General features: G+C 44.2%; 1 protein-coding gene across 4 annotated transcripts in view; it reads left to right on the top strand.

Annotated features, from left to right (window-relative positions):
* APBA1 (amyloid beta precursor protein binding family A member 1) overlaps positions 1-25,727 on the top strand; it is a 195,669-nt gene that overhangs the window by 105,069 nt on the left and 64,873 nt on the right. For all 4 annotated transcript variants that reach the window (XM_026519341.4, XM_057305579.1, XM_057305578.1 and 1 more), the window contains exon 2: positions 22,795-24,065. In XM_026519341.4, coding sequence (XP_026375126.2) covers positions 22,863-24,065 — 1,203 coding nt within the window. In that variant the 5' untranslated portion in view covers positions 22,795-22,862. The remainder of the gene's footprint in view (positions 1-22,794; positions 24,066-25,727) is intronic.

Below are 25,727 nucleotides of genomic sequence, written 5' to 3'. Positions count from 1 at the left end.
GACAGGTGAGCAAATGCTTTTACAGCATTTTAAAATATCCCTTAAAGGTACCTTAAATACTACAGCTACTGTTTGTACCATTTTACAAATTCTCTTCAAAGATATTACAAAGGGAAAGTTCCATTTCAGCCTTAAAATAATCATAACAATAAAATAAACATAGTAGAAGCTAGTATCACTGTGGCAGTTCCCTGATACAAGGACTCTACACTTTAGAAACATCTTTTGATATTATTCTTGCAACAAATATCAATACTGTACCTACCCCTGTTTTGTAGACAAGGAAATTGAGTTTGAGAGGCTGCAATTGATGTCACATCATTTGCATCCAAATTAATGCGCTTTTACTGTTAGTAAGATAGTCCCTCCAACGGAAGGAATGATGACAGAGAGATTCAATTAACCCATTAGGTTAACTGAGGGAAATTCAGACCTGGCTGGTGCACTGAAGAGACGCCATAGCTTTGTCATTAAGACCAGTTCCTGGAACAAACCAGCCTCTGCACATTTCAATCCCAGCCCTTAATGCTTACCTGCTTTGTGACCCTGGGAAAGTTAACTCGACCTACGTGTCCTTAGTTTCCACCTCTAAAATGAAGATGAGCAACAACTATTGTATACAGTTGGTATAAGGATTAAATAATATTGAAGTGCATAGGAGAGCCCCCGGAACATAGGAAATGCCATCCGGGTGCTTTTGATTGGAGCCTGTGTGTGTTGGCAGAGGCTCAGGGTCTTGCCGGTGGTACTTCCAGAAGCCCAATGGCCGAATCAGTGGGGCAGTCTGGATAGACAGCAGGATACAACATCGAGGACTCCCTCAGCTCAGCCCCATAATTCTCCGCTGTCTTATGGTTTCTGGACCTCTTGGCTCTGCCCATGAGTGGAGAACCCACACAGCAGTCAGGACGCGGGGCACAGTGCAGGCTGTGGAGGATGGGCCAGGCAGGGAAATCCCAGCACCACCCGCAGCCCAGGCTGGGAGAACTGTCCGGGACCTCCCTCTAATTACTGGCCACTGCCCCTCCCAGGACTGACACACTTCCATTTTAAATCCCCCGCGTGCCATTCTTAGGAACCAAGGAAGCCTAACTAATTGGACAATAAAAGAAGAGTTTGGTCTAGAGAGGGTGGTGCATTTAATGGAGTTTGCAAAGATTGCAGTGGCACTCACGCTCCGCTGCTGGCTGGCTGGGGCTGGTGACACCGCTTCACCTCGCTGTGCTGACTTCCCCTGCAAGGAAAATGAGAGCTACTCTGCTTGCCTGCTCTCCTCTCCTCCCCGGTAGTCCTCAGGAGATTAATTGCTATTTGTGATTGCTTTCGGTTTGGCTCAAAGAAATGCGACTACAGAAATGCTGGAGTGAAATGGTTTTTCTGGAATTCAGGAGAGATTATCTGTCTTCAGTAGAGTGACCATTCAGTTTATCACCCAAACTTAGACACTTTTGAGAATAAAAGGAAGCACTCAGCATAATTAAAATTATGTAAATTTTCTTGGAAGGCAGCTTAGCAGTTTCTTAACAAAACTAAACATATTCTTCCCATACATGCGGTCCAGCAATTGTGGTCCTTTTGGTATTTACCAAAAGGAGTTAAGAGCTTCAGTCCACACAAAAACATGAGCACGGATGTTTACAGCAGCTTTATTTATTCATAACTGCCAAAACTTGGAAGCAACCAAGACGTCCTTCAGTAGGTGAGTGAGTAAATAAACTGGTACATCCAGACCATAGAATATGATTCAGTGCTAAAAAAAGAAATAAAAAGCTATCAAGCCATGAAAAGCTATGAAGGAATCTTCAAGACAGAACTAAGTTAAGGAAGCCAGTTGGAGTGAAGGGAGTAAGAAGCACGTGGTTGGTTCCTGATCTGTTTTGAGGGTAGAAAGGACAAGGGTTGCTGACAGACTTGATATCAGATATGAGAGAAGGGATTCAAGGATGACACCAAGGTTTTGCCTGAGTAGCTGAAAGAAAGGCAGTCAGGAGGACTGGAAAGGAACAGGATTAGAAGGAGAAATCAGAAACCTGTTTTTAGACATAATTTCGAGATGCCTGTTAGATATCGATAGGGAGGGGCCAAGGAGGTAGAGTATCAGGAGGGACCCAGGGAGTGGTCTGCGGTGGAAATACAAATTTGAGAACTGTCTGAGTGTCGACGATTTATAAGCCACGAGTTCTGACTCATGATCACCTGAGGGGATAGTGTGGACAGTGACAAGAAGGGTCGGAGGACTGAGCTCCCTAGGGGGAGCCTGGGAGATACCAGCCTTGGGAACCAGCCAAGGAGATGAGGAAGGCACAGCCAGGGAGGGACCAGGAGAAAGTGGGGTCCTGAAGGTGGGAGAGAAAAGTCCTTAAAAAGGAAGGTTGGATGAGCTATACCAAGTGACCGCCGAATTTTGTTGGTGACCCAGACAAAAGCTGACTTAGGGGAGGGCTTAGGGATGAGAACCCAAATGTGCTTAAGACAGAATGGAAGAAGAGAAAGGACAAGCCGAGGGTCAGGCTTCGAAGGGCTAACCACCTTGCTCCTGGGAGCACATCTTGTGAGTAGCAGAGCCAGGGTTCGAACTCAGTGGGAGCTTCCTTACACTTTCTACACAGTATACAGCAAGGGAAGGAGTCCTGAACAGGACACTTACCAGCTCTGTCACCTGGAGAAACTCATCATTTAACACACATCTTTGAGGTCCTACTAGGTGGCGGGCACAGTGCTAGATGTGAGGACTCAGAGATGAATAACACAGAGCCCTGACCCAGACCAGCAGGTGGGACTGGAAGTTAGGGGTGGCCTCCAGAGAGAGGTGGCACAGTTATTTCGGTTTGTCTCCTCTCTTAAACAATTGAAGAGGTTGGATCAGGAATGCTCTAAGCACCTTTCCTATCCTTAAATTCCATGGATTGGGATATGAGCAAATCCTTTCACCTACTGAGAAAGGGAAAATCAGCACAGATTTCCCACCTCCTCCAGGGTGTATCACCAAGGTGTTTTAAAGATGTCAGCCCCTAATTGGAATTTTAAATTGGGAGAAGTGTGTGCAGGCACTTCAGATACAATTAGTGTGGTAGATTAAAATCATTTGAAGTGACCTCATTCACTCCCCAAACTGTTTAAATTGATTTTTCAATTTTCTGCCCATGTAAGTGGACAGATGACATACGCAGAGCTGGGGAACTACTGGTAGATTTTAATGAAATTACCCTTGTCAACCAAGGAAAAGGGCAAAAACAATGATAGTGTATCTTTTTACTGCATTAATAATAATAATAAAAAGACTTCATCCCTTCTCAATGGGCTATTACAGTATTTTCAATAAACCTAGAATGCCCAAGATTCTGTTGCATTTCATCACCACAAAGCAGTCCTCATCTTTGCTAAGTGGCAATACTGAATAAAACTGTGAAGTTTCTCTATGGAAAGAGAAACTGTAAATCCAATCAAAAGGCAAATGACACACTTGAGAGAAAAACACTTGCAACAGTGTAACAATCAAGATATTAATATTTTAAACACCTCCTACGAGTAAGAAAAAGATTTGGTAGAAAAACAGGCCATTCACCAAAAAGAAAATGCAGTGGCCAATAAGCTTATGAAAAAGAAACCACCTCATTAATTGTCAGGGAAACTCAAATTACAACATCACCTATGAGACTGGCAAAAATGAAATCTGTTAGTAACATCTGTTGGGAGAGTTCCATTTCCCTACATCATGATTCATTGTGGAATAACACCCATGGACCGTCTCTTGCCCTTCATTCCCTCCTCTCCAGAAGAACTGTTGCATGAATTTGGGAAAGGAACTTGAGTGTGTTGGATCGGTGCCATCCTGATCTTCTTTTCCAGCTCTGCCTGCCTGCAGTGAGAATTCATTCTGATGTGCTCCTAGCCATATGGTGGGCTTCCCCAGGTAGGCTTGACACCTGTGAAGGACACCTGTTCTAGTGACTAGGAGGGGTCCATATATCTAAGGCAGAATTAAAGCATTAGACAATTTGGCTAAAAATATAAAGGCAGATCATCCAATCCAGCTTGTCAGATGATATTTTTAAATCTCCACTTGTGTGGCTTCTGTACATATCTCTGTTGGTTCAGAAGTTGGGAAGGGAAGGGAGGAATGCTTATTGTTTCCTGCCTGCCCTCTTCCCCTGAAAAAGAGAGAAAGAGAGAGAGAAAGAGGAAAGAAGGAAGGAAGGAAGGAAGGAAGGAAGGAAGGAAGGAAGGAAGGAAGGAAGGAAGGAAAGAAGATAGGAAGATTGATGGCTGCATATGGAAAAATAGAAATTCCTTGCAGTTGAAAGGGAGTTACTAAGATTTGGGGGAAGATACCTGACAGAATCAATTAAAACTTGAACAAGTATTAGTTTGGATGATTTGGTGTCTGGCATTTGCTTCAACATAATCCAAGAAAGTGCAAGTGGGTAGGGGTATGGATGCATCAAGACTGGCCTTTATCATGTCTGCAAGTTTTTGCATCCTCTCAATCAAATTAGGAGAATAATTATGCTATTCTCTCTAGCTTTCCATATATTTGAACTTTTCCATAGTATAAAGTTGTTTTATAATGTCTATTACTTTCAACCAGCAATCTCACTTTGGGGAATTTATTTCATAGAAATAACTGCATGAGCCCATAGGGATATATATCTATGAGCATGTTTTCTTGAAATAGTGTGTAGAAACAATATGGAAATAACCTAATGATCATCAATAAGAAAAGGGTTATGTAAACTCTATGTTGACATTATTTTTTTAGATTTTATTTATTTATTTCTTTGAGAGAGAGAGCACAAACAGGGGGAGGGGCAGAGGGAGAAGCAAACTCCCCGCTGAGCAAGGAGCCCAACTCAGGTCTCGATCCCAGGACCCTGGGATCATGACCTGAGCTGAAGGCAGATGCTTCACTGACTGAGCCACCCACATGCCCCTGTGTATGTTGACATTGATAAACAGAGTAAGTTAGGGGAAACAATGTTAAGCAACATCAAGGAAAACTCACACCATCTACCTAATCATTTATTCTTATATATGAAAAGATAGGAATCACCAAAAGTTGGGGAGGGGTGGGGGTGAGGAGAGGGAATAGCAGCATGAAAGAAAGAAGGCCAAAATAAACAGTAAAACTGACCACAGAGGAAGCAAAGATAATCCAAGGAACTTCAAACAAACAAATGCACATCAGCTCTCATTAGTATGCTCAGAGAGATCCAAGAGCTCATAATATCCGTTTTAAAATATTAAATCAGATAATATAAAAAAATCAGATAATATAAAAGGAAAGAGCTCTTAGAGATTAAAGACAGGCAGGCTGTCCAAAAATTCAGTAGAAGGACCTGGGGAAAAATAAGATTAGGATGATTAATAGAACATAGAGCAAAAAGAGAAAGAAATGGAAACAGTAGAGAAAGGATGAGAAGTAGAGGACCAATCCAAAGTTCTAATAGAGCCACCGTAAAAAATAATATGAAGATTCCTCAAAAAATTAAAAACAGAAATACCATATGATTCAAAAATTCCTCTTCTGGGTATTTATCCAAAAGAAATGAAAAACAGGCTCTCATAGAGACACCTGCACCCCCATGTTCATTGCAGCATTATTCACAGTAGCCAAGACATAGAAACAACCTAATGTCTGTCAGTGGATGAATGGATCAAGAAAATGTCACACACACACACACACACACACACACACACACACACTCACACACACACTCACACACACACTATTCAGTCATGAGAAAGAAGGAAAGCCTGCCATTTGTGACAACATGGCTGGGCCGTGAGAGCATTATGCTAAGTAAAATAAGCCAGAGCAAGACAAAAACTATATGATATCATTTATATGTGGAATCTAAAAATAAAACAAAACAAAACAAAACCTGAGGTCACAGAAACAGCATAAAATGGTTGTTACCAGATGCTAGGGAGTGGGGGAAATGGGGAGGTGTTGTTCAGAGGGAACGAACTTCCAATTAATAAGATGAATAAGTTCTGAGAATCTAATATTTAGTACAGTGATTATAGTTCATAACACTGCATTATATACTTGAAAGTTACCAAAGAAGTAGATTTGAAATGTTCTCACCACAAAAAAGAAATGGTAATTATGTGATGTGTTCGAGGTATTAACTAACACTATGGTCGGAATCATTTTGCAATATGTGAGTGTAACAAATGAACACATGCATTGTTATATGTCAATTAAGCTCAATAAAGCTAGAAAAATGGGGGGGGGGACTCCAACAGGAGTCTCAGAAAGTAACCAGAGAAAATGGCAGGGGAAATAGGGAAGAAATTATCAAGGAGATAATAGAACATGCCCCAAAGCTTCGGAAAGACACAGATCTTCAGATTAAAATGGCCTATTAAGTGCAGAGGACAGTGATTAAGAAAAAAATGTAAAGCCTCATCCACCCAAATTTCCAAACACTAAGAATAAGAACAGTATGTTGAAAGATACCGGAGAGAAAAAAAATGACAAAAGGATATCAATTAGGCTAACCAGACTGGTCATCAGCACTGCTGAATGCTGGGAACTCACTACCCAGCACAGTCCTCAGACAAGCAGCAGGATCATCATTAGAAATGCAGAATCGCAAACCCCACTGAGACCCATGAATCAGAATCTGCTTTTTTAAATATTATTTATTTATTTATTTATTTACTTATTTATTTATTTATCTGAGAGAGGGGAGAGGAACAGAAGGAGAGGGAGAGAGAGAATCCCAAGCAGACTCCCTGCTGAGCACCAAGCCTAATGCAGGGCTTGATCTCACGACCCTGAGATCACCACCCTGAGATTACGACCTGAGCCGAAACCAAAAGTCAGACGCTTAACCGACTGAACCACACGAGCACCCCCCGGAATCTGCATTTTAACAAGATCCCATGAACAGGCTAGAATGCAAAGGGCAATGACTTCATAATATGAGAAAAAATTATTATTAGCATAGAATTCCACGCCCAATGATCAGTTGAGTGTAAGAGCAGAATTAAAGCCCTTTAATGCAAAATACAAAATACAAAAACTTTACCATGAGTGATGCGGATGATGAGGGAGGCTCTCGTGTGGGGGCAGGGAATTTTAGGGAAATTTCTGTACTTCTTCTCAATTTTATTGTAGAGCTAAAACTGCTCTTATAAAGTCTTTTTTTAGGAGGCTAATATTTAAAATTACAAATATAATCAATAAAAATACAACTATTAAACTTTGGGAAATGGGAGGAAAAAGATTAAGAAAGCTAAATTGACACCTTTCATCATCTTTCCTGGCAGGACATCAATAGCTATCACCTAAATTAAGTCAGTAAATTGTGACATATTAGGTAGAGTTTTTGAGGTAATCCACAGAACTAAAAACAGAAACGGTATTTTTTCTCCCATTACTCAGTGATTCTTATTTTTATATATATATTTTTATTTGAGAAAGAGTGAGAGCGAGAGAAATAACAGACGGGGAGGGAGAAGCAGACTCGCTACGGAGCAAGGAGCCCTACGTAGGGCTCGATCCCATGACCTTGAGATCATGACCTGAGCCAGTGCTTACCCCACTGAGCCACTCCGGCATCCCCCTCAGTGATTCCTTTTTAAAGTTGAGAGTTAGTGACTTGTTTTGAGGCCCCACTGAAATAGCCACTGATTAATGAGAATAAGATAAGCAAATCCCAAAATTCTATTATAGTAACAGGTTGACAGTTAATTTACTGCCAGGGGCGGGCCATCGCAGTTGCTTCTGGGCAGTAGGCAGTTCTCCTCCATGTGCTCGATGCAGGGATCCAGGCCACTTCCTTCTTGTGATTCTATATCCCACAGGTCTCAGACTCTTCTGCACTTACCCAGTGGAGGAAGAAGGAGTGCATGAAAAAGGCAATCTCACCTCTCCAGTTAGCTGGCCCAGAAAGGTCCTCCTCACTTCCACCTTCCTTCTCTTGGAGAGAACTAGGCATGGTCCCATCTAGATGTACGGAGGGCTTGTACATGTAGTTCTTGGCAACAGTTCTATGCAATGGAGAGTGAGCTTGAGTTTTTGCTGGGCAACAAACCATTTCTGCCACACTCTGTATTCAGATGGCCATGTATAAATGGCATGTATCCCTTACTCTCTCGGAAAGGACATGTGGATTCTGGACACTGGAAAGTCAAGTGTCCTGTAGGTCAAAAAGTTGGTGTGTTGGGGCGCCTGGGTGGCACAGCGGTTAAGCGTCTGCCTTCGGCTCAGGGCGTAATCCCGGCGTTATGGGATCGAGCCCCACATCAGGCTCCTCCACTGGGAGCCTGCTTCTTCCTCTCCCACTCCCCCTGCTTGTGTTCCCTCTCTCGCTGGCTGTCTCTATCTCTGTCGAATAAAATAAAATAAAATCTTAAAAAAAGAAAAAAGATGGTGTGTTGAGCAGATTTACTTTGGGTTGTTGGAATATTTTTAATTCTTTTCCCTTGCTCTGACACCATTTAGCTAAGCGTCTTTTTGTAATGATTTTCTTTGATTTAATAGATCTATCTCTTGTAATTGGATAGCATGTGAAGAGAAACCGGGCAGTGTGCTTCTCTCTAGTACTAGCTTAACACACGTGACTTTGAAGGAGCCACATAACCTCTGTACTCCGTGGTGTCCCGATCTGTAAAATAAGGGACTTGGGCTTTGCCAACTCTGTCAGTTTTAAATTTCTGCTACTTTGTAATTCTATTCAGCCATGAGCTGATAATGTGGAGTTTCTAGACTGCAGGCTTCAGGGACCTGCACTAGAAGTTCCCATGCAAGTATAGCAACTCTGAAAGTTCCCTTTACCACTCCCACCCCTGCGATCTATCCACAAAGACATCACTCACGATAGCGAGGCTCAAGGGAAAACAGAGGTTAAGTACCAGCATGGCAGCAAGAAACCTGACATGTGGTGAGAAATTTCCAGCGGTAACAGAAGAGAAAGGTTTTGCAAGGAGTCAACTCATCAGCCCTACCACAAAGGCCTCCCCAACAAGGAAGGGAGACCAGCTTTCCCAGGTCCTTACAGTTCAGTAAGCAGTCACCATCCCCATAGGGTAGAAAGAACAGGTTATTTCATTACCAGGTAGGGTCTTTTAAAAATAGGTTCATGGTCCAAACATCAAAAAGTACAAAGAGGCAGGGCGCCTGGGTGGCTCAGTCCATTAAGTGTCTGCCTTCGGCTCAGGTCATGATCTTGGGGTCCTGGGGTCGAGCCCAGCGTTGGGCTCTCTGCTTAACAGGGAGTCTGCTTCTCCCTCTCCCTCTGTTCTCTCTCTCAAATAAATAAAACTTAAAAAAACAAAAATTACAAAGAGCCATATGATGAGAAGATTCTATTCTATCCTAGTCCCCACCTGCCCAGTTCTCGTTCCTCACCCTTGCCTTCTCCAAAAGAAGTCATTACTGGTACTAGTTTTTTGTCATCTCAGAGATTTTTATACGTATGCATTCTTCTCCCTCTTCCTCTACGTATATGGTATTCATCATACACTATTCTGACCTTGCTTTAATTTATCAAGGAGTTCTTTCTATTATCTGTGTATAAGGATCATCCTCTTTGTATTTTACAGAATTCTTTCTATAATTTCTTCTACCAACTTTCTCATGATGGACATTTTAGTTGTTTCCGGTCTTCTGAGAACACAAGCTATGCTTTAGCAGTTTAAATAGAATTGTACGTTAGTTATTCCACACACTTGTGCGTCAGTGCAATATGTAATTCCTCAGAGAGGTAATTTTGAGAGATGCTTTCAAATCACCCTCCGTGGACCCACTTTATAGATGAGGAAAGGTGGTAAGAATCTATGATTGCCAGTCCAGGGCTGTAAGCAGCTTGCCTGGCCAGAGCTGTACTCTTCCAGAGTTGGAGCTGGAGGGCTGCGAGGAGCACGAGGTCAGAGAGAGCTCGTGTTCCAAGCTGAGGTGGGCTGCTGTGAGGTGGGCAAGCAGAACAACTCAACAGCTCGCTGGAGGGCAAGCCGAAAGGACGGGGCTCAGCGGCAGAGGGCTGGGGAGGCTCAGCGGCAGATGTGAGCCGAGTGTTACCATGTCTGAGCAGGCAGTCCGTGAGCCAGAAGCCCAGGGTGTGGTCCCGGCTGGGTTAGAGGCTCCAGAAATAGCCTGTACACACATCGCAGGGGGGCCTTTGAGCCGGCTGGCCAGGCAGTGACTCCGTGTGCCAGTCAGCTTCCTGCCACCCACACCTGTACTCATCAGGTCTCAGAATCGGGATGGTGGTGGGACAGTAGCAGAGATGTGGCCAAACCACATGTCACTTAAGCTTCAGTGAGGGGTCGTGGGTTAGTTTGGTTAAAGTGAAGCAGCCCTGCTTGAATATTGTAAGTCATGAAATATATGTATTTATATTTATATATTCATATATAATAGATTATTTATATATATTTACATTATTTTTTTAAGATTTTATTTATTTATCTGACAGAGATTGAGAGAGAGCACAAGTAGGCAGAGTGACAGGCAGAGGGAGAGGGAGAAGCAGGCTCTCCGCTGAGCAGGGAACCCAACGTGAGGCTCGATCCCAGGACCCGGGGATCATGACCTGAGCCGAAGGTAGCTGCTTAACTGGCTGAGCCACCCAGGTGCCCCTATATTTACATTATTTATATATGTTATATAATATATGTTTATATTATATTTATATATTTATATATCTATACTTTTTACTTATGTGATATGTATTACATATAACATGTAAAGCATATATATATATTTATAAATAATTGATGATATATTTATAAATAAATATATGAAAAAAAGTATTTTTTTCATATATATTTTAGAGCAGTTTTAGGTTCACAGCAAAATGTAGTGGGAAGTACAGAGATTTTCCCAGTGGCCCCAGTCCCATACATGCATAGTCTCCCCAGCTATCGATACTCCACACCAGAGTGGTTCAGTTATTATACCGATGAGGCTACATCAACACACCATTGTCATCCAAAGTCCGTAGTTCACTCTTGGTGTTGTACGTTCTGTGAATTGACAAGTATGTATTTTATTCTGTTTGTGCTACTTTAACTCATTTAATTCTCCAGTAACCTTATGAGGTAGGTGCTACTATTACCCCCATTTAGAGAAGATGAAACTGGGGCAGAGTGAGGTTAAGTGACTTGCCCAAGGTCACGTATCTAGTGAGCGCTGGAACTGAATTTGAACCTAGGCCATCTCACTCGATGTATGTTCTTAACCAGTATGTTCTGCTGCCTCGGACTCAAATCCCCAGTCCCTGGGATTCTCTTTCCCTTTCCCACCCGCCTCCTCCAAGTGAGAGAAAAAGGTTCTCCTTGTTCTTATTTGCCTGGTTTCTCCAGAGCCTCACTGCCTGTTTGAGGAATCTTTGAGCAACTTCTGTTCTCTGCAAGCAGGGGGCCCGTGTGCTGAAAGCAGGAGCTGTGGGTTCGTATGGCCATGAGCTTGAGGGCTCTCTGTTGGAGGGACAGAAGGGAAATGGAAGAGCAAGGCTGAGAGTGATGGGGAGGGGAAAGAAGCAGGTGCAGCCACACTGGATGTGGGTACATAGAGATCTCAGATTAAAGGACAGCGGTGAAGATTGGGAGAGAAGAATACGGGACCAGTCCCCTTGGGAGATCAATGACCAGACAGTGTAGAACTTGGTTCTGGGTCACAGCAATTTCCACTCATTCATTTATTTGTTGTTCATAACCTCCTGCTATTTGGAAGGAAAATTCTGATAACTGGAGGGTCTTTCGTTTGTCGGGTAGGGTGATGGAAGGGTGACTGTATGTACTTTTAGAAGAGCTTGAACGTGGCTAAATTTTTCTGCAAATGAAAAGGAGAGAGTTTGGGAAACCCAGAAGTTAGATGTAGAACTATACTACCCAATATGGTGGCCACCAGCCACATGTGGTTATTGAAATGTAGTTAGTCCTAATTGAGACTGTTATGAGTGTAAAATTCACATTTGATTTTGATGACTTAGGAAAAAAGAATGTAGATTGTCTCAGTAGTAATTGCTTATATTGATCATATGTTGAAATGATAATATTTCAGGTATGCTAGGTAAAATAAGATGTTATTAAAGTTAATTTTACTTTCTTACCTTTTTCAATGTGACTGTAAACATTTTTAAATCACATGTGTGGTTCACACTATATTTCTACTGGACTATGATGATCCAGAAGGAAGGGACAAGAACCACGAAGACTCAGGACTATAGAGGAAGGTTTGTGAGAGAGGGAAGACCTGAAGCTGAGGACTGAAAAGGAAGATGTGGGAAAATTAACCAATTAGTTTAGGGAGGGGGAGAGTAAGGGGTGTGGAATATGATATAATCTTTCACTTCCTTCTTCTTTATGAAATCTTCAGTAAAATCAACACCATTAAAAACAAATTTTTTTTTAGAAAGAGCATGTGCACACGGAGGGTGAGCAGAGGAAGAGGGAGAGAGAGAATCTTAAGCAGGTTCCACGCTCAGCATGGATCCTGATGCGGGGCTCGATCTCACAACCCTGAAATCATGACCTGAGCTGAAAGAAGAGTCAGATGCTTAACCAACTGAACTGCCCAGTCGCCCCCAACACCATTTTTTAATAAAGCAAATTAAAAATAATTTCCTTTGAAGAAGCTCATGTCTTCCCTCAAGGTGACCAGAAGGCTCTGGGTGCCAGAAAATCATGTTTGAATTTCACCGGTGTGAATTTGGGGCCTAAATGAAATTAGTTGATGAATAGAAGAGTGTAGCACGGGGGGCGCCTGGGTGGTGCAGTTGTTACGCATCTGCCTTCAGCTCAGGGCGTGATCCTGGCATTCTGGGATCGAGCCCCACATCAGGCTCCTCTGCTATGAGCCTGCTTCTTCCTCTCCCACTCCCCCTGCTTGTGTTCCCTCTCTCGCTGGCTGTCTCTATCTCTGTTAAATAAATTAATAAAATCTTAAAAAAAAAAAGAGTATAGCACACAGGCACCCTACCTCCTCCCATTCTAGTTAACATGTCCAATGAACTCTGAAGAGTTTCCAGGTGATTCATGAATTGTTTTGAAGAAAAAGCAACTTTTTTCTTTTCCCACATTATGTTTATTTCCCTGTTAACTTTTTGCTAACATGACTGATTGAGAGAGTTGATTGTCATGGGAGGCTTTGAGTCAATATGGAATTTCTGGCTCATCAAATCCAAATGCAAGTCATTACCAGCATTGTTACCTAATAGTTGCTTAATGGAGTTCGTGCTTTGGGAGTTGTAGAGCTGAAGTGTCAGAGGGCAAACCTGTCTGGATACACTGTTTTTAATCATCGAGGACAGCCCTGGCATATCAGATTTGAAGTATAGCTGAAAAAAAAGTGCTTGAAGATGATGGCCAGCACAGCCCAGGCAGCTTTTGTGACCTGCGAATTAAAAAAAAGAAGCTTGGAAACAATAATTTAATCCGAAGCTTTATAATTAGGGTCATGGTTGACATTCTGGTGTGAATTTGGGGAAGGAAAATGCTGGAGGAAGCTATAGAAAACTTGAGGGAATAGAGAGAAGCAAGTTAACTGACTTTCTAATAAGCCAAATAATTGTAAAAGTAACAGTAGTGGTAAATTTGAGGTGATGTGGTCTCAAAGGAAAGACTCTATTTTAATGAATTACTGTTCAGTTCAACCTTCGCCTGATATTCCCCTGTTTCCGTGTCCTCTTGCAGTATGAAGTAATGAGCCTCTGAAAACTAACATAGCTGAACTGAGTTTAGAGATTTACTATCTCTAACACCATAGTGCTGAATGTGCATGGCTTTCTGGATGATAACAGAAATACCAGGACAATGATCCCAATTGCGTTGTAACTGGTGACTTAATACCCCTGAACTGAGTGTAATGTAGCAACAGAGATAATAAATGTAGTGGGGGGTAAAGAAAGGAACTTGCATAAGGACATAAAAAAGGAGATTATAACAGAAAAAAATTCCTGACTCTATTAAAACCTCAATATATATGGACTATGCAGATATGTTTGATTTTTGTACCAGGTGCATCTCAGGAAAACTCAGATAGACTTTTAATTGGCTTTGATTTCCAGAGAACATTCCTTGAGTTTTCTGTAAAAGTTGCAAGATTTCCCTTCTGAGTTTCCATGATTGCCTTAAGCTTATTTCATGTGTTTTATTGAAATAAGAAAGATAAATGTATAATTCGATTGTTAAAATACTAGATGAAGAGCCAGACAATAAGGAAATCTGCATAAATTCCAAATTTTCTCTTTAATCAAAGGCTGGGTTCTGATCAGAGCTTTGGGGTTGGCATGACTGAATTAATCCAAGTAGATGAATTAATTTTCCTGCCCGGTTAGCGTTAGCCACAATTATACAGTTTTCAAGGTGGACGAAAGTAATGAACTTGATTTTGCAGTAATCACACAAGAATGCATTCATTCAAATGGCCTCTGTCCCTCTCTGCAAAGTTAAAAGCTTATGGGAATGATATGGCCATTGACCGCACAACTTTTAAAGCCCTCTTTTGGAATTGACTTCAGAGCTTGAACCAGAGTCTTTTTAATATTCTTGGCTGCTGCACATCTTTATCCTTTAGGGATAGATTTGATATTTGGAGAACATCAAACAGCATTCACAGCCAAATCTTGTAAATAAGATGGATGATAAATCTGGATGGTACCCTTTGAGGTCAGAAATCAAATATAACTAAATATGACTATAGAATATTGAAAACGATTTGCTGGTAGCTTCAAAACCCTTAAATTAACTTTGAAATCAATTCCAATATAGGACTGACCGAAGTGTTTTGAGCATAGGTGGTGAGCGCCCTTGGAACGTGTAAGTATAGAGCCTGCCAAGGTGACTATTCCAAAAGGGATTACACCAATTTAGATGTTTATTTAAAAAAAATCAATCACATCACTTTATAGGCTCAGTGAAATGTAATAAGAAAAACATGAATGGTAAGATCCAGACAAATCTACCTCCAACCCTTTCGGCTCTGAGTGACCTTGGACAAGTTACTTAAGCTGTCTAAGCTTCCGTTTCAAAATCAGCAATTGGAGACAGTAAGTCCCACTGGGGCTATTGTGAGGGTTAGGCCAATAGTATGCAGAACACCACATGCATTGGCCTCCACACATAGTATAGGGTTTGTGATGAGTGTTTGGTGGATTTATTTATGCTCAGTCTTATTTCAAGATGATTAGAAGTAGCCTAGGTGCTTCTTTCCCATCCCTATCCAGACTTACTTGGGAAAGAGTAGTAAGAAATGTACCATGAGCTCAAGGCATTTATAGTAGCATTACTTGTTTTCATCTTTTTTTTTTTTTTTTGCTTTTTAAAAACTATGTATTGATCTCTTAAATACTAATTATGGTGTGTGCAGAAAATGCACTGATGAATATCAAGTAGCACTTACAATGTATCGGACATTGCTGTGTTTTATATTTATTAACTTGTATCATTCAGGAACCCTGTGATGTAGGTACTATTACTATCCCCATTTTAGAAATGATAAAATGGGAGCATTTGCTATAAGTTATCCAAAGTCAAAGAAAGTAGTAATGCAACTATGAGCATTGAGGCAGTCTGTCACCCACACCTGTCCCCTTAACCACTGTAATATCTCATTAAGTGTGTGGATGATGAGATGATCCTTTAGAGGTAACTTCGATATTTGAAGACTATCAAGCACCATTCACAGCCAATTCTTGTAAATAAGGTGAGGGATAATCCTTTGATGGCAAAAATAATATATGACTTAATATTAGAATAGAATATTGAGAACAATTTACTGGTAGTTTCAAATCCCAGAAATTAACTTGGAAAGCTATTTCAATAAAGGAGTGGCCAAAGTATTTTGAGCAAAGGCAGTGGCCTTAAAACATGTAAGGATACAGCCTACCAAGGACCAGGACCCACCCACCTGTGTTGGGCAGGTGCTGGAAGTCAAGTTCAGCTCCATGTTTAGTCCGGCAGGCATTCCACCATCTCTAAGGGATATGGCAACCATCAATGAGTGGCCATCCAAAAAAGCCATTGACATTCTTGACCCAGAAAATGGGATATCCACTGCCAACATTGGGTCAGTCTGTATACAGGGGAAGAAATCAAATCACTGGCTGGAAGACCCGAGGCCAGATCCTAATTCTTGAGTGAGGGACAAAGCTAAATCTAAAATGAGGATTGAAGAGAGACTAGGAGCAGGCTGATCCTGCATGTGACAGACTAGGGCAGTAGGGGAAGGTCAAATGGACTCTGTCCTTGGGAAAGGAGAGATATAGAGGCTGAGACCCAGGCAGGCAGGCTTTTACGCCCGTTATGCTTCTTGTGTGGATTCCCCACGATTTTAGGAAGGAAAAATACATGTTCTGTATCCATCTTAGCTCCCAGTATCATTAAATTTAATTTCCAAATGAATCAAAGGAGATTAAACTTTAATGGACGCTATTTTTTTTAAATTTCTGTCTTCTGTTACCCTTATAAATACATGCACTGAGTTCAGAAAGCTGATGATTTGCTTTCAAAAGGAGTTCTTGATGTCCTTTGGATTTTCTAGTAGATTTTCCAGAGTTGATCTCATTCATAGAAGGAAAACATATAGAGTAGAGATGATGGATAAGAATACCTGGTATTCATATTCTGTCACCATTTTTTTCTTAAATGAGAGCCATTAATCTCCCAGTCTGTGCGGATGGCGTGTGTGTGCACGCACAGTGCCCCTCCAGTGGCTTGGTGGCAGACATCATGTGGACTGGAAATGTATGTGCGCAGGTGAATTAGGACAGGGCTACAGTCCAAAGAAATGGGACTTTCTTTGCAACTCTGGCAGGAGACAAGGAACATTTCTTCAGTTCACAGAAGGTAATTATACTTCTTAAATAAACACAAAAATATAAAAACATATATATGGAATCATATTGTTCTTTCTAGTTTTGTCAGGGGAGCAGATGGCTAGCACAGTCAGTCCTATTCTGTTCCCACTTCTGTACCCCCCACCTTCCTGTTTTCCCTATACCAGCATCACTCCACCATCCCTTCCATGTTAACAACCTGATACAACTCCTTTTGTTCTTTTTCACACTGCATTTTGTCTTCAGTCAGACCTGTTTTCTAAAACTACTTCTGCAAGTGTTAAAAGGGACAGTCTATTGGAATTTCTTATCAATGACTACTTAAGGACAGATCAGCCAAAGTAATTTACAGCCTCCCCTTCCATTAATCCCAAGCCAACACGAGTCTCAGCTACCATTATGAGATACCTGGATTCAGCGGCTGAATTGTGAAATGTTCTAGTTATAAACAGGGCACTGCAGCAGAGTTCCTTCCCTTTGTTAACCTTTTCCAGCTGGCTGTAGAACATTCCAGAGCTAGGGGCCAGAAAGTCACCTGTGCTTCACTGCTGGCCACCTGGATTCCCTCACTCCGCAGCCAGGACACCGCAGCACCCCCTCTTCATGCTGTACAGGAGCTCCTGCAGTGGGGACTGTCCTGCCTCTGTCTTCCAGAGCACACAACACTTTTGTAGCCGGGGAGGGATTTTCTTCAACCAGCCGCTCCTCCTCCCTTTGCCCCAGCCTCCGGGGGCACATGGGTCCTAGTCAAGGCCATTGACTGGCAGAAGGCACTCTTCTCCGAGGCCTTAGTTCCCGGAATGCTTACGAGCTCATGAAATCGAGACCCTTTAGGAACCGCAGCACTCATGTGACTCACAAAGGGAATGCAGTTGTGGTGGTTGTTTGAACTCTAGGCTCCTCTTGTAGCTTGCACCTATTTCTATTTTGCACTTTGCAGCACGTAGTATAATTATTAGAGCTGTCTGCCCTTGAAGGCTGGGGCCGTGCTTTCGAAACTTTTGCATGCCCTTTGCCTTTGCGCAGTACCTGGTACATGTCTAATAAATGCCAACTGGATCGATACACACAAACGTAGGAAAATATTGAATCACTAGAGTTCTTTGGGCACTTGAAGCATCAGAAGAAGGTGGAGGAGGTGCATGGATGGAAAAGGGCAGCAAAGATTCAAGATGGAAAGAAGAAAGGAGTTCTCTAAAGCCTGAGCATGCCAACGGCTGGAAGGCCCCAAATATTGGGGAGGGGGGGGAGTAGAATTTTTTTCCTTTTTAATTACTAAAAATTCATTGTCTACCAACTCTGCAACCTCTGTCCTTGGCACTGGGGAATCAAAGATAAATGACAAGTCCTCTTTTCCTGAAGACTTCGTATTTATAAAGAACTGTTGCTTTGTGTGACAGGTGCTATAATATAATTTATACATAAATATACATATAGTATACATTACATATATACAATACACACTATATAATAAACATATATGCATATACACATATATACATTATATATATGTATACATATATATATATACACATTATCTATAATGATAGACAAAGTATAATGGGGATGAAGTGAGGAGTTAATTAAGCCTTGTAACTCTCCTGATTAAAACCACTCAGTAGCATACCAAGGCCCTTGAGATAAAATCCAGACTCTTTACCATGATATACCAGGCCTGGCCTTGCCAACGCTTCCCATCTCCCCATCCTCATCTCCCTCCACACCATTCCTTTCTCACTCACAAACATTGCTTCTGCCCTTGAACCTAGCAGTGCCTCCTTGCCTCATGGTCCTGCCCTCTGATTTTTATGTGGCCGCCCCTTATCATTCAGGCCTCAGCTGACACATCATCTCCTCTGGCCACTGTCTACATAACCCCCTCCCGTTGGTCACTTGCTATGCCTTTACCATTTTATTTTCTTCATAAGACATTTCACTATTTGGGGCTATCCTGTTTGTTTATTTACACAGTCACTGTCTCTTCCCCTCTCCTTTCTCTTCACCTCCCTCCCCTGCCCCCCACCTCACGCACCAGAATAGAGGCTTCATGAATCGGAGTAGCCTGTCTTCCTTGGTCACTGCTCCGCCCCAGTGCCTAGAACATTGCCTGGAGGCCGGCACATAATAGATAGTCCTCAAGTGTGAGCTTGCTCTGGGGAAGACAAGAAAGATACACCAAAGACAAGAAAGAGTCACCAAATGTAGGTGAAAATACGCTGAGAGTAGGGAAGGCAGTTCGGGTCAGCGCTGGGGGCGTTAGAACATGGGGTGCAGGTGGGTTGAGGCAGTGGGGCTGGCGGAGTGATGGGGCTCTTGGGCTTTGTTTGCAGGGTGTAGGACTCAGGAGCCCAGAACTAGAGCTGGACCGCGGGGGTCAGGGGCCAGTTCACCGGTTCTGTTGCTCAGGCGACCTGGGGCGATCACCTAGCCCCACCATGCCTCCATTTCCTCAGTTTTCAAGGAGCTGATAATTCTCTGTAGGAGGAGGGTAGAAGAGTACTCTCTGCATAGGCTAGTTGAGGACTGAACGCATCATCGTGTAGAAGATGCCTGGTCGTGCCTCAGCACGAGAGGGGAATCATTGACGGTTTGAGAAGTCAGGTTCTGGGCTTCAGGTTGTATTTTGGAAAGATCATCCGGTTAGCAGTGGGAAGGATGGACTGGAGGCAGTTGAGAAATGAGTCAAGGACACAACTGTGTAGGCAAGACAGACCAAGACAAGGCGGTGGCAGTGAGGGTGACGCAGGAGGTATTAAGACGATGGACTCGGTCATCGGTTTGGGCGAGGAGGTGAGGGAAAGAGATCAGTCAGTAATGTGTCCTGGATCAGAGCTGGGGCGACTGGGGGTGCTGGGGGTGCCTCCACCCATACAGGGGATACAGGAGGGGACCAGATTTTGGGAGCCAGGTGGGGAGGGAGGGCGAGGAGGCATGGTTGTCCCACTGTGGCAGGTAGAGTTTGAGTGCCGTGCAAACTCCAAACTCGGGGTACAGCGACCCAGCAAGGAAACCCCCACATCTTCCTGGGTCGGAAGATGCTGCTAAGACGTTTAGCGCTGTACATACTGGTACTTAATGTCAGCGCTTAGTATTTCGTGTTTATAATCTTTGCTTTTTAATCAAATACCGTGAGAAACATCTTTGTCTTTGTCCATATTTGAGTTTTTCCCTTTAGATTTCTGTAAGTAGAACTACTGAGGGAAAGGTATGTTACCTTTTAAAGATTTTAATTCCTCTTTCCAAATCGCTTTGCAAAAAAGTTGTACATATATATTTTTTCCCACAATAACCTGCAATTTCCACAATAACCTAGCCTGTCTTTTTTTTTTTTTAATAAATACCACTCCCAGAGTTGCCAGAACATTCCTCTCATGGGCTACTGACGGACCTGATCTGCACCGTCAGCTCTATCCTCAGATGCTAGTTGCCTTTTCTTAGGGAAATCCCTCAAATCAACGTCTTATTAATTCGCATGTTGGCAATACCACAACCCAAACTATAGTCTTGAAACCCTGACAGTGAGTGAAATATAAATAACTATGAATAAATACTCCCCTGAGGCTTGGGGAGGGGGTATGAGGAGAATGTACTTAGTGAACAGAAATCTCCATGGTACCAAACAACATGATTTTAACAGTATTTTCCCCCAAAGAATGGGCTTCTTGTAACTTTCTTTACCCCGATTTAGTGTACAGACATGCACGGAAATCCCATTTCCTTTGAATCAATAAGTACTCTATGAGTGGACACTGTTTGCTGGTCAAACGGCAATTTTAACCCAGAATAAACAAAAAAAAATTTTTTTTTGAGAGAGGGAGAGCGAGCGAGCCCATGTGCATGGGAGTTGGGGGAAGAGGGTCAGAGAGAGAATCTTAAGTGTGGAGCATGACCCAGGACTCAATCTCACAACCACGAGATCATGACCTGAACTGAAATCAGGAGTCGGATTCTTAACTGACTGAGCCACCCAGGCGCCCCTAAACTAAAACTTCTTTTTAATACATGTATCAGTAGATTTTCATCAGTTAAATCTATTTTCACTGTAGACAGGGTTTTGGTCAATTCCGCACGTGGTTATCATGAATTGTTGGCCATTCATATGCTTTGGATGCTTATTATTGTATTGCTAACACTGTTCAGTATCCCTCTTTCTGAACACTTGATTTGTGTCCATCGGACTGAGATGTATACATTTAATTTGTTGTCTTTTCCAGACAGGCCTCAAAAAGGAAATGTGGGTAGACTGTGTTTGTCCATGTGCTATATTGAATTGAATATTTGTTCTGTATTTTCCATGATCCACTGGAGGCCACTTAGCTAGAGGGATCTCAGCACCAATACTTGTCTCTTCTGTTCAAAGCATTAACCATCCATCAAAGTCTGAATGGAGCCTCATACTTGCTTTTGGAAAACTTTCTTATGCGTCCTCCAAGTCACTGTTCTCGGGGTTAATGAGGGGAAGCCACAATTTTTCAGAGGAGACTGGGTCTCATTTGTATGAAGTGGGACTCTTTTCAAGGAAGAAAGCAATTAGGATCGTTCATCTCTAGTAAACCATAATTGTTTTCTTCCACTATGTACCAGCCGGCAGTGGGGGATGGGGGTGGATCCACAAAGAATGGGGGAGAGGTGATGGTTCTGCTTTGGAAGCTCCAAAGCGCCCTCCTTTACTACTGAGATTGTCCTAGTGTTTGAAGGAAATCGCTGTGTTGTGGGGAGCTGAGAAGAATATAGTCCACTGCAATATTAGAGAGCCAGTCAAATGTCCCCGATCCTCTTGGAGCTTTCTGCTAGTACATTAAAGATTTCACTTCCCTTCCCTTTTGTCCAGTTGTAATGTGGGTTCTCCAAAAGAACACTATGAGAAAAGCCTACACTTAAGAGTTGAACCCATTTCCCACAGGTGTCTTGAAATCATAGGGATCCTGCCCGTTTTTGTTGTTTTATACATCCTTTCTATTTATTTCCATACACTGGACACCTTATGCTATAAAGCTATTTTGTGATAAGAGCAATTGAGAGAGGTCAAAATCAAATCCAGCTCTAGCTACAACTTTCTCTGGAAATAGGTAAAGAAACATACCCATATTTTTAAGAAAGTAACCATGATTTCCATATATCTAGTACCAGCTATAACGGTAATTCATAGAACCAGAGAATTCTAGGTCCAGGGTGTGTGGGAAAGCACACCAGTCAGTGTTTCTTTAAATGGATTTGTCAGAACACTGGCCTCTAGGAAAGGGTTTCCTTGTCACACCAGTTTGGGAAACTCCACATCTTGTGTCTTCCCTCTTGAATATTCGCAATGAAAAGTCAGCTCTAAGTCAGCATTTCCCGAACTTACTTGACCATGGAGTCTTTTTCCCTGTGTAATAGCCCTTAGTCAATAAGTCAGACCTCATAGCAGAGGTCCAGAAAATTAAGCCGCTTGTCCAAGGTAACAGAGCCAGTCATGACAGGCCAAGAACCCTTGGATGGTGGATAGGCCTGCCTCGGAAAGGCTGCGTGTTTATACTGACAGCAAGAGCTCCAAACGTTTCGAGATTATTTTTTTCCCTTGAAATTTATTTAAAGAACCGTTTCTAAAGTATCTAGGATCCTAGTTTAATTTGGAGAGATTTATCCCTTAGCAGATGGAAAATGTGTCAATTGGCCCATTCAATTTAGTAGTACTCTTTATTCATGTGCATCAGAAATGCAACCTGAATAGTAAGCATGGTGGAGGGAGAACAAAGCGCTCATGAGGCTCACAGTCTGAGGGGTGGGGAAGGGAGAAAGCCAGTAAGCAATTAGACAAGTAGATATGTAATTACAAATTATGATACATGCAACGAAGAAAAATGCACTATGTGCTGTCAGGTTGCGTTTAAATTTGCAATCATTTTTTAATTGACCCGGATTCAGAAGGGATCAATAGCAGCTGTTTTTATGGTTTCTCTGGGTGCTCAGCTCCGAAGTGCAGTCTGAAGCACGTTGACAGCCCCTCCCCTTCTTGTCTTCGCAGACGGGTGGAGCAAAATGAGAGCGCACTGAGCCGGCCCAGCCTCTCCCCCAGCCGGCCCGACGCCCACCATGAACCACTTGGAGGGCTCCGCGGAGGTGGAGGTGACCGACGAGGCGCCAGGCGGGGAGGTGAACGAGTCGGTGGAGGCTGACCTGGAGCATCCCGACGTGGAGGAGGAGCAGCCGCAGCCGCCGCAGCAGCCTCAGCGCTATGCCGGCCGCCCAGGGCGCGGGCGCGCCGTCGAGGACCACCGCGTGCCGCCGGGGCAGCAGGAGGAGGAGGAGCGCGGGGAGTGCCTGGCGCGCTCGGCCAGCACGGAGAGCGGCTTCCACAACCACACGGATACGGCCGAGGGCGACGTGATCGCCGCGGCCCGCGACGGCTACGATGCGGAGCGTGCGCAGGACGCCGAGGACGAGAGCGCCTACGCTGTGCAGTACCGGCCCGAGGCGGAGGAGTACACGGAGCAGGCGGAGGCGGAGCACGCCGAGGCCACGCACCGCCGCGTGCTGCCCAACCACCTGCACTTCCACTCGCTGGAGCACGAGGAGGCGATGAACGCGGCCTACTCGGGCTACGTGTACACGCACCGGCTGTTCCACCGCAGCGAGGACGAGCCCTACGCCGAGCCCTACGCTGACTACGGGGGCCTCCAGGAGCACGTGTACGAGGAGATCGGGGACGCGCCCGAGTTGGAGGCGCGCGACGGGCTGCGGCTGTATGAGCAGGAGCGCGACGAGGCCGCGGCGTACCGCCAGGAGGCCCTGGGCGCACGGCTGCACCACTATGACGAGCGCTCGGACGGCGAGTCTGACAGCCCAGAGAAGGAGGCCGAGTTCGCGCCCTACCCGCGCATGGACAGCTACGAGCAGGAGGAGGACATCGACCAGATCGTGGCCGAGGTCAAGCAGAGCATGAGCTCGCAGAGCCTGGACAAGGAGGCTGAGGACATGCCGGAGGCCGAGCAGGATCTGGAGCGCGCCCCCACCCCCGGCGGGGGCCGTCCCGACAGCCCCGGGCAGCAGGCGCCGGCTGGGCAGCAGCGGGCGGCGGGCACCCCAGGAGGCGACGCGGGGCAGCGGTACAGCAAGGAGAAAAGGGATGCCATCTCGCTGGCCATCAAGGACATCAAAGAGGCCATTGAGGAGGTGAAAACCAGGACCATCCGTTCGCCTTACACCCCCGACGAGCCCAAAGAGCCCATCTGGGTCATGCGCCAGGACATTAGCCCCACCAGGGATTGTGACGACCAGAGGCCGGTGGATGGAGATGTAAGTATGCGCGAGTTCGGGTTCCAACTCCACGCGTGGCCGTGCTTGCCCCAGGGAAATGACTTCACGAGATGAATGGTCTATGGGGACGCTAAAAACGTGTCCACCGCGAGCCTCGGAGACAGCTTGCGCTTGCGAGCCCCTGAGTGAAACACGAGTGGGACCGAGTTCGGGTGTGGGGTGCGTTTATCAGACCCTTAGAGGGATGGCTGTAAATCACTGGTTCTCAAACTGCTCCCGGAGCGGTTTCTCACTTAGAAGGTCTGGGGTGGGGCCTGAGAATTTGTAACTTCCATGTCAAAGAAAAACCAAGTCCGAATTATGCAAGGAGAGACTTCATCGGGAAAAACTTTTTGCAAAGGGGAGAAAGGTACTCTTGGAACAGGGGATGGGGCCTATTGCAGTAGGAGAAGCTCTGAGTATAGGGTCTGCGAGGGTCTCTGGGGCCGGGCAAAAAGAGAGTCTCTTTTCTAGGGAGGAGTAAACAAGACTAGAAAGACGGAGGTGTGGGGAAGTGGCGTAAAAGCCTGGATTGAATGCCTTGCAGAAGAGCGTTATGTTTTAACCCGAGGCCAGCCTGTTCTCCCGAGGCCGGTTGAGGAGGGGGTGTAGGCCGGCTAAAAGTTCAAGGACCTGGAGGAAGGAGAAAAGTTTAGGCAAAGATTGGTTAGCAGACATTTTGTTCTGACTCATGGCAGTTCAGCTAATCATTGTCAGGAAAGTGATTTTGTGAATTTGGAGGGCCTGTGTCTGGCCCTGTCATACGTAAACAAGGGGACACCTGTGAGGCTTCCCTAAGTTATATGGGGAAGGGCTGGTCTTTTCAGGAAGCCATTTCCAGAGCACAAAAGGGTAGGGGGAGGTTTCCTTAAGCTTCTCGGTTTTCTGGAATCCCAGGGCTCAGGTGAAGTTCACTGTCGACAGGTTCCCAGGTGGTGCTGCTTGCTGCTGGTTGCAGGACGGCAGTTCGGGAACCACTGCCTTAAAGCAGTCCCTTAATGGATGGGAGCCCCCATTGTGGCATCCTTGGAGGACATCAGGGAAATCTTCTGAGCTTTTTCCTGGCAGGGGTGCTGCCGTTTTCTGCCCACCCTGGGTCTCACTGTGGCTTTAGTAAGTGCTAAATTTTCACTTCGGATGGACCCAGGGCACCCTTCTCCACAAAAGACCTGCTTGGGGTTTAAAGCTGCATTGTGCTTCCTCTGCATTGTTCAGAAAGCTGTCGCTGCCTCCGCCAACATTTTATTTTCCATTTTTGGAATACCCAAAGAAATTTGGTAACATGACAAGCTTGGGTGTCATAGTTCATTCAAAGTAAATCAAGAAGACTAAGACCAACCTTTGCCCCCACTACCTGGAGCCCAAGATTCTCTTTCTGCTCTCTCACTTTTCCATTCTCTTGAATAATTAAGCACTTTCATTTAAAATGGGAGCTTGGACTGAAAGAAGGGTCAGGAGGTTCAATCCGATTTCATTTAATGCTGCCTTGTGTAATTGCACCAGGTTATTTCTCAGTGTATGTTTTGGAGTGGGAAGCCATTATTAGAAGCTCTTTGTTCATCCTACTTATCTGTGAAGGGCGGGCTATGCAGGTCAGAGGTATCATTCACCTCCTCTTTAAGTAACAGTCATCATTTGCCGGCTGCTAGTTTTTGTGTTTTT

This window comes from Ursus arctos, unplaced genomic scaffold (assembly GCF_023065955.2).
Source record: "Ursus arctos isolate Adak ecotype North America unplaced genomic scaffold, UrsArc2.0 scaffold_33, whole genome shotgun sequence".
NCBI classification, from domain to species: Eukaryota; Metazoa; Chordata; class Mammalia; order Carnivora; family Ursidae; genus Ursus; species Ursus arctos.
The sequence above is the reverse complement of the archived record's forward strand: the minus strand, read 5'-3'. Positions and strand labels throughout refer to the sequence as shown.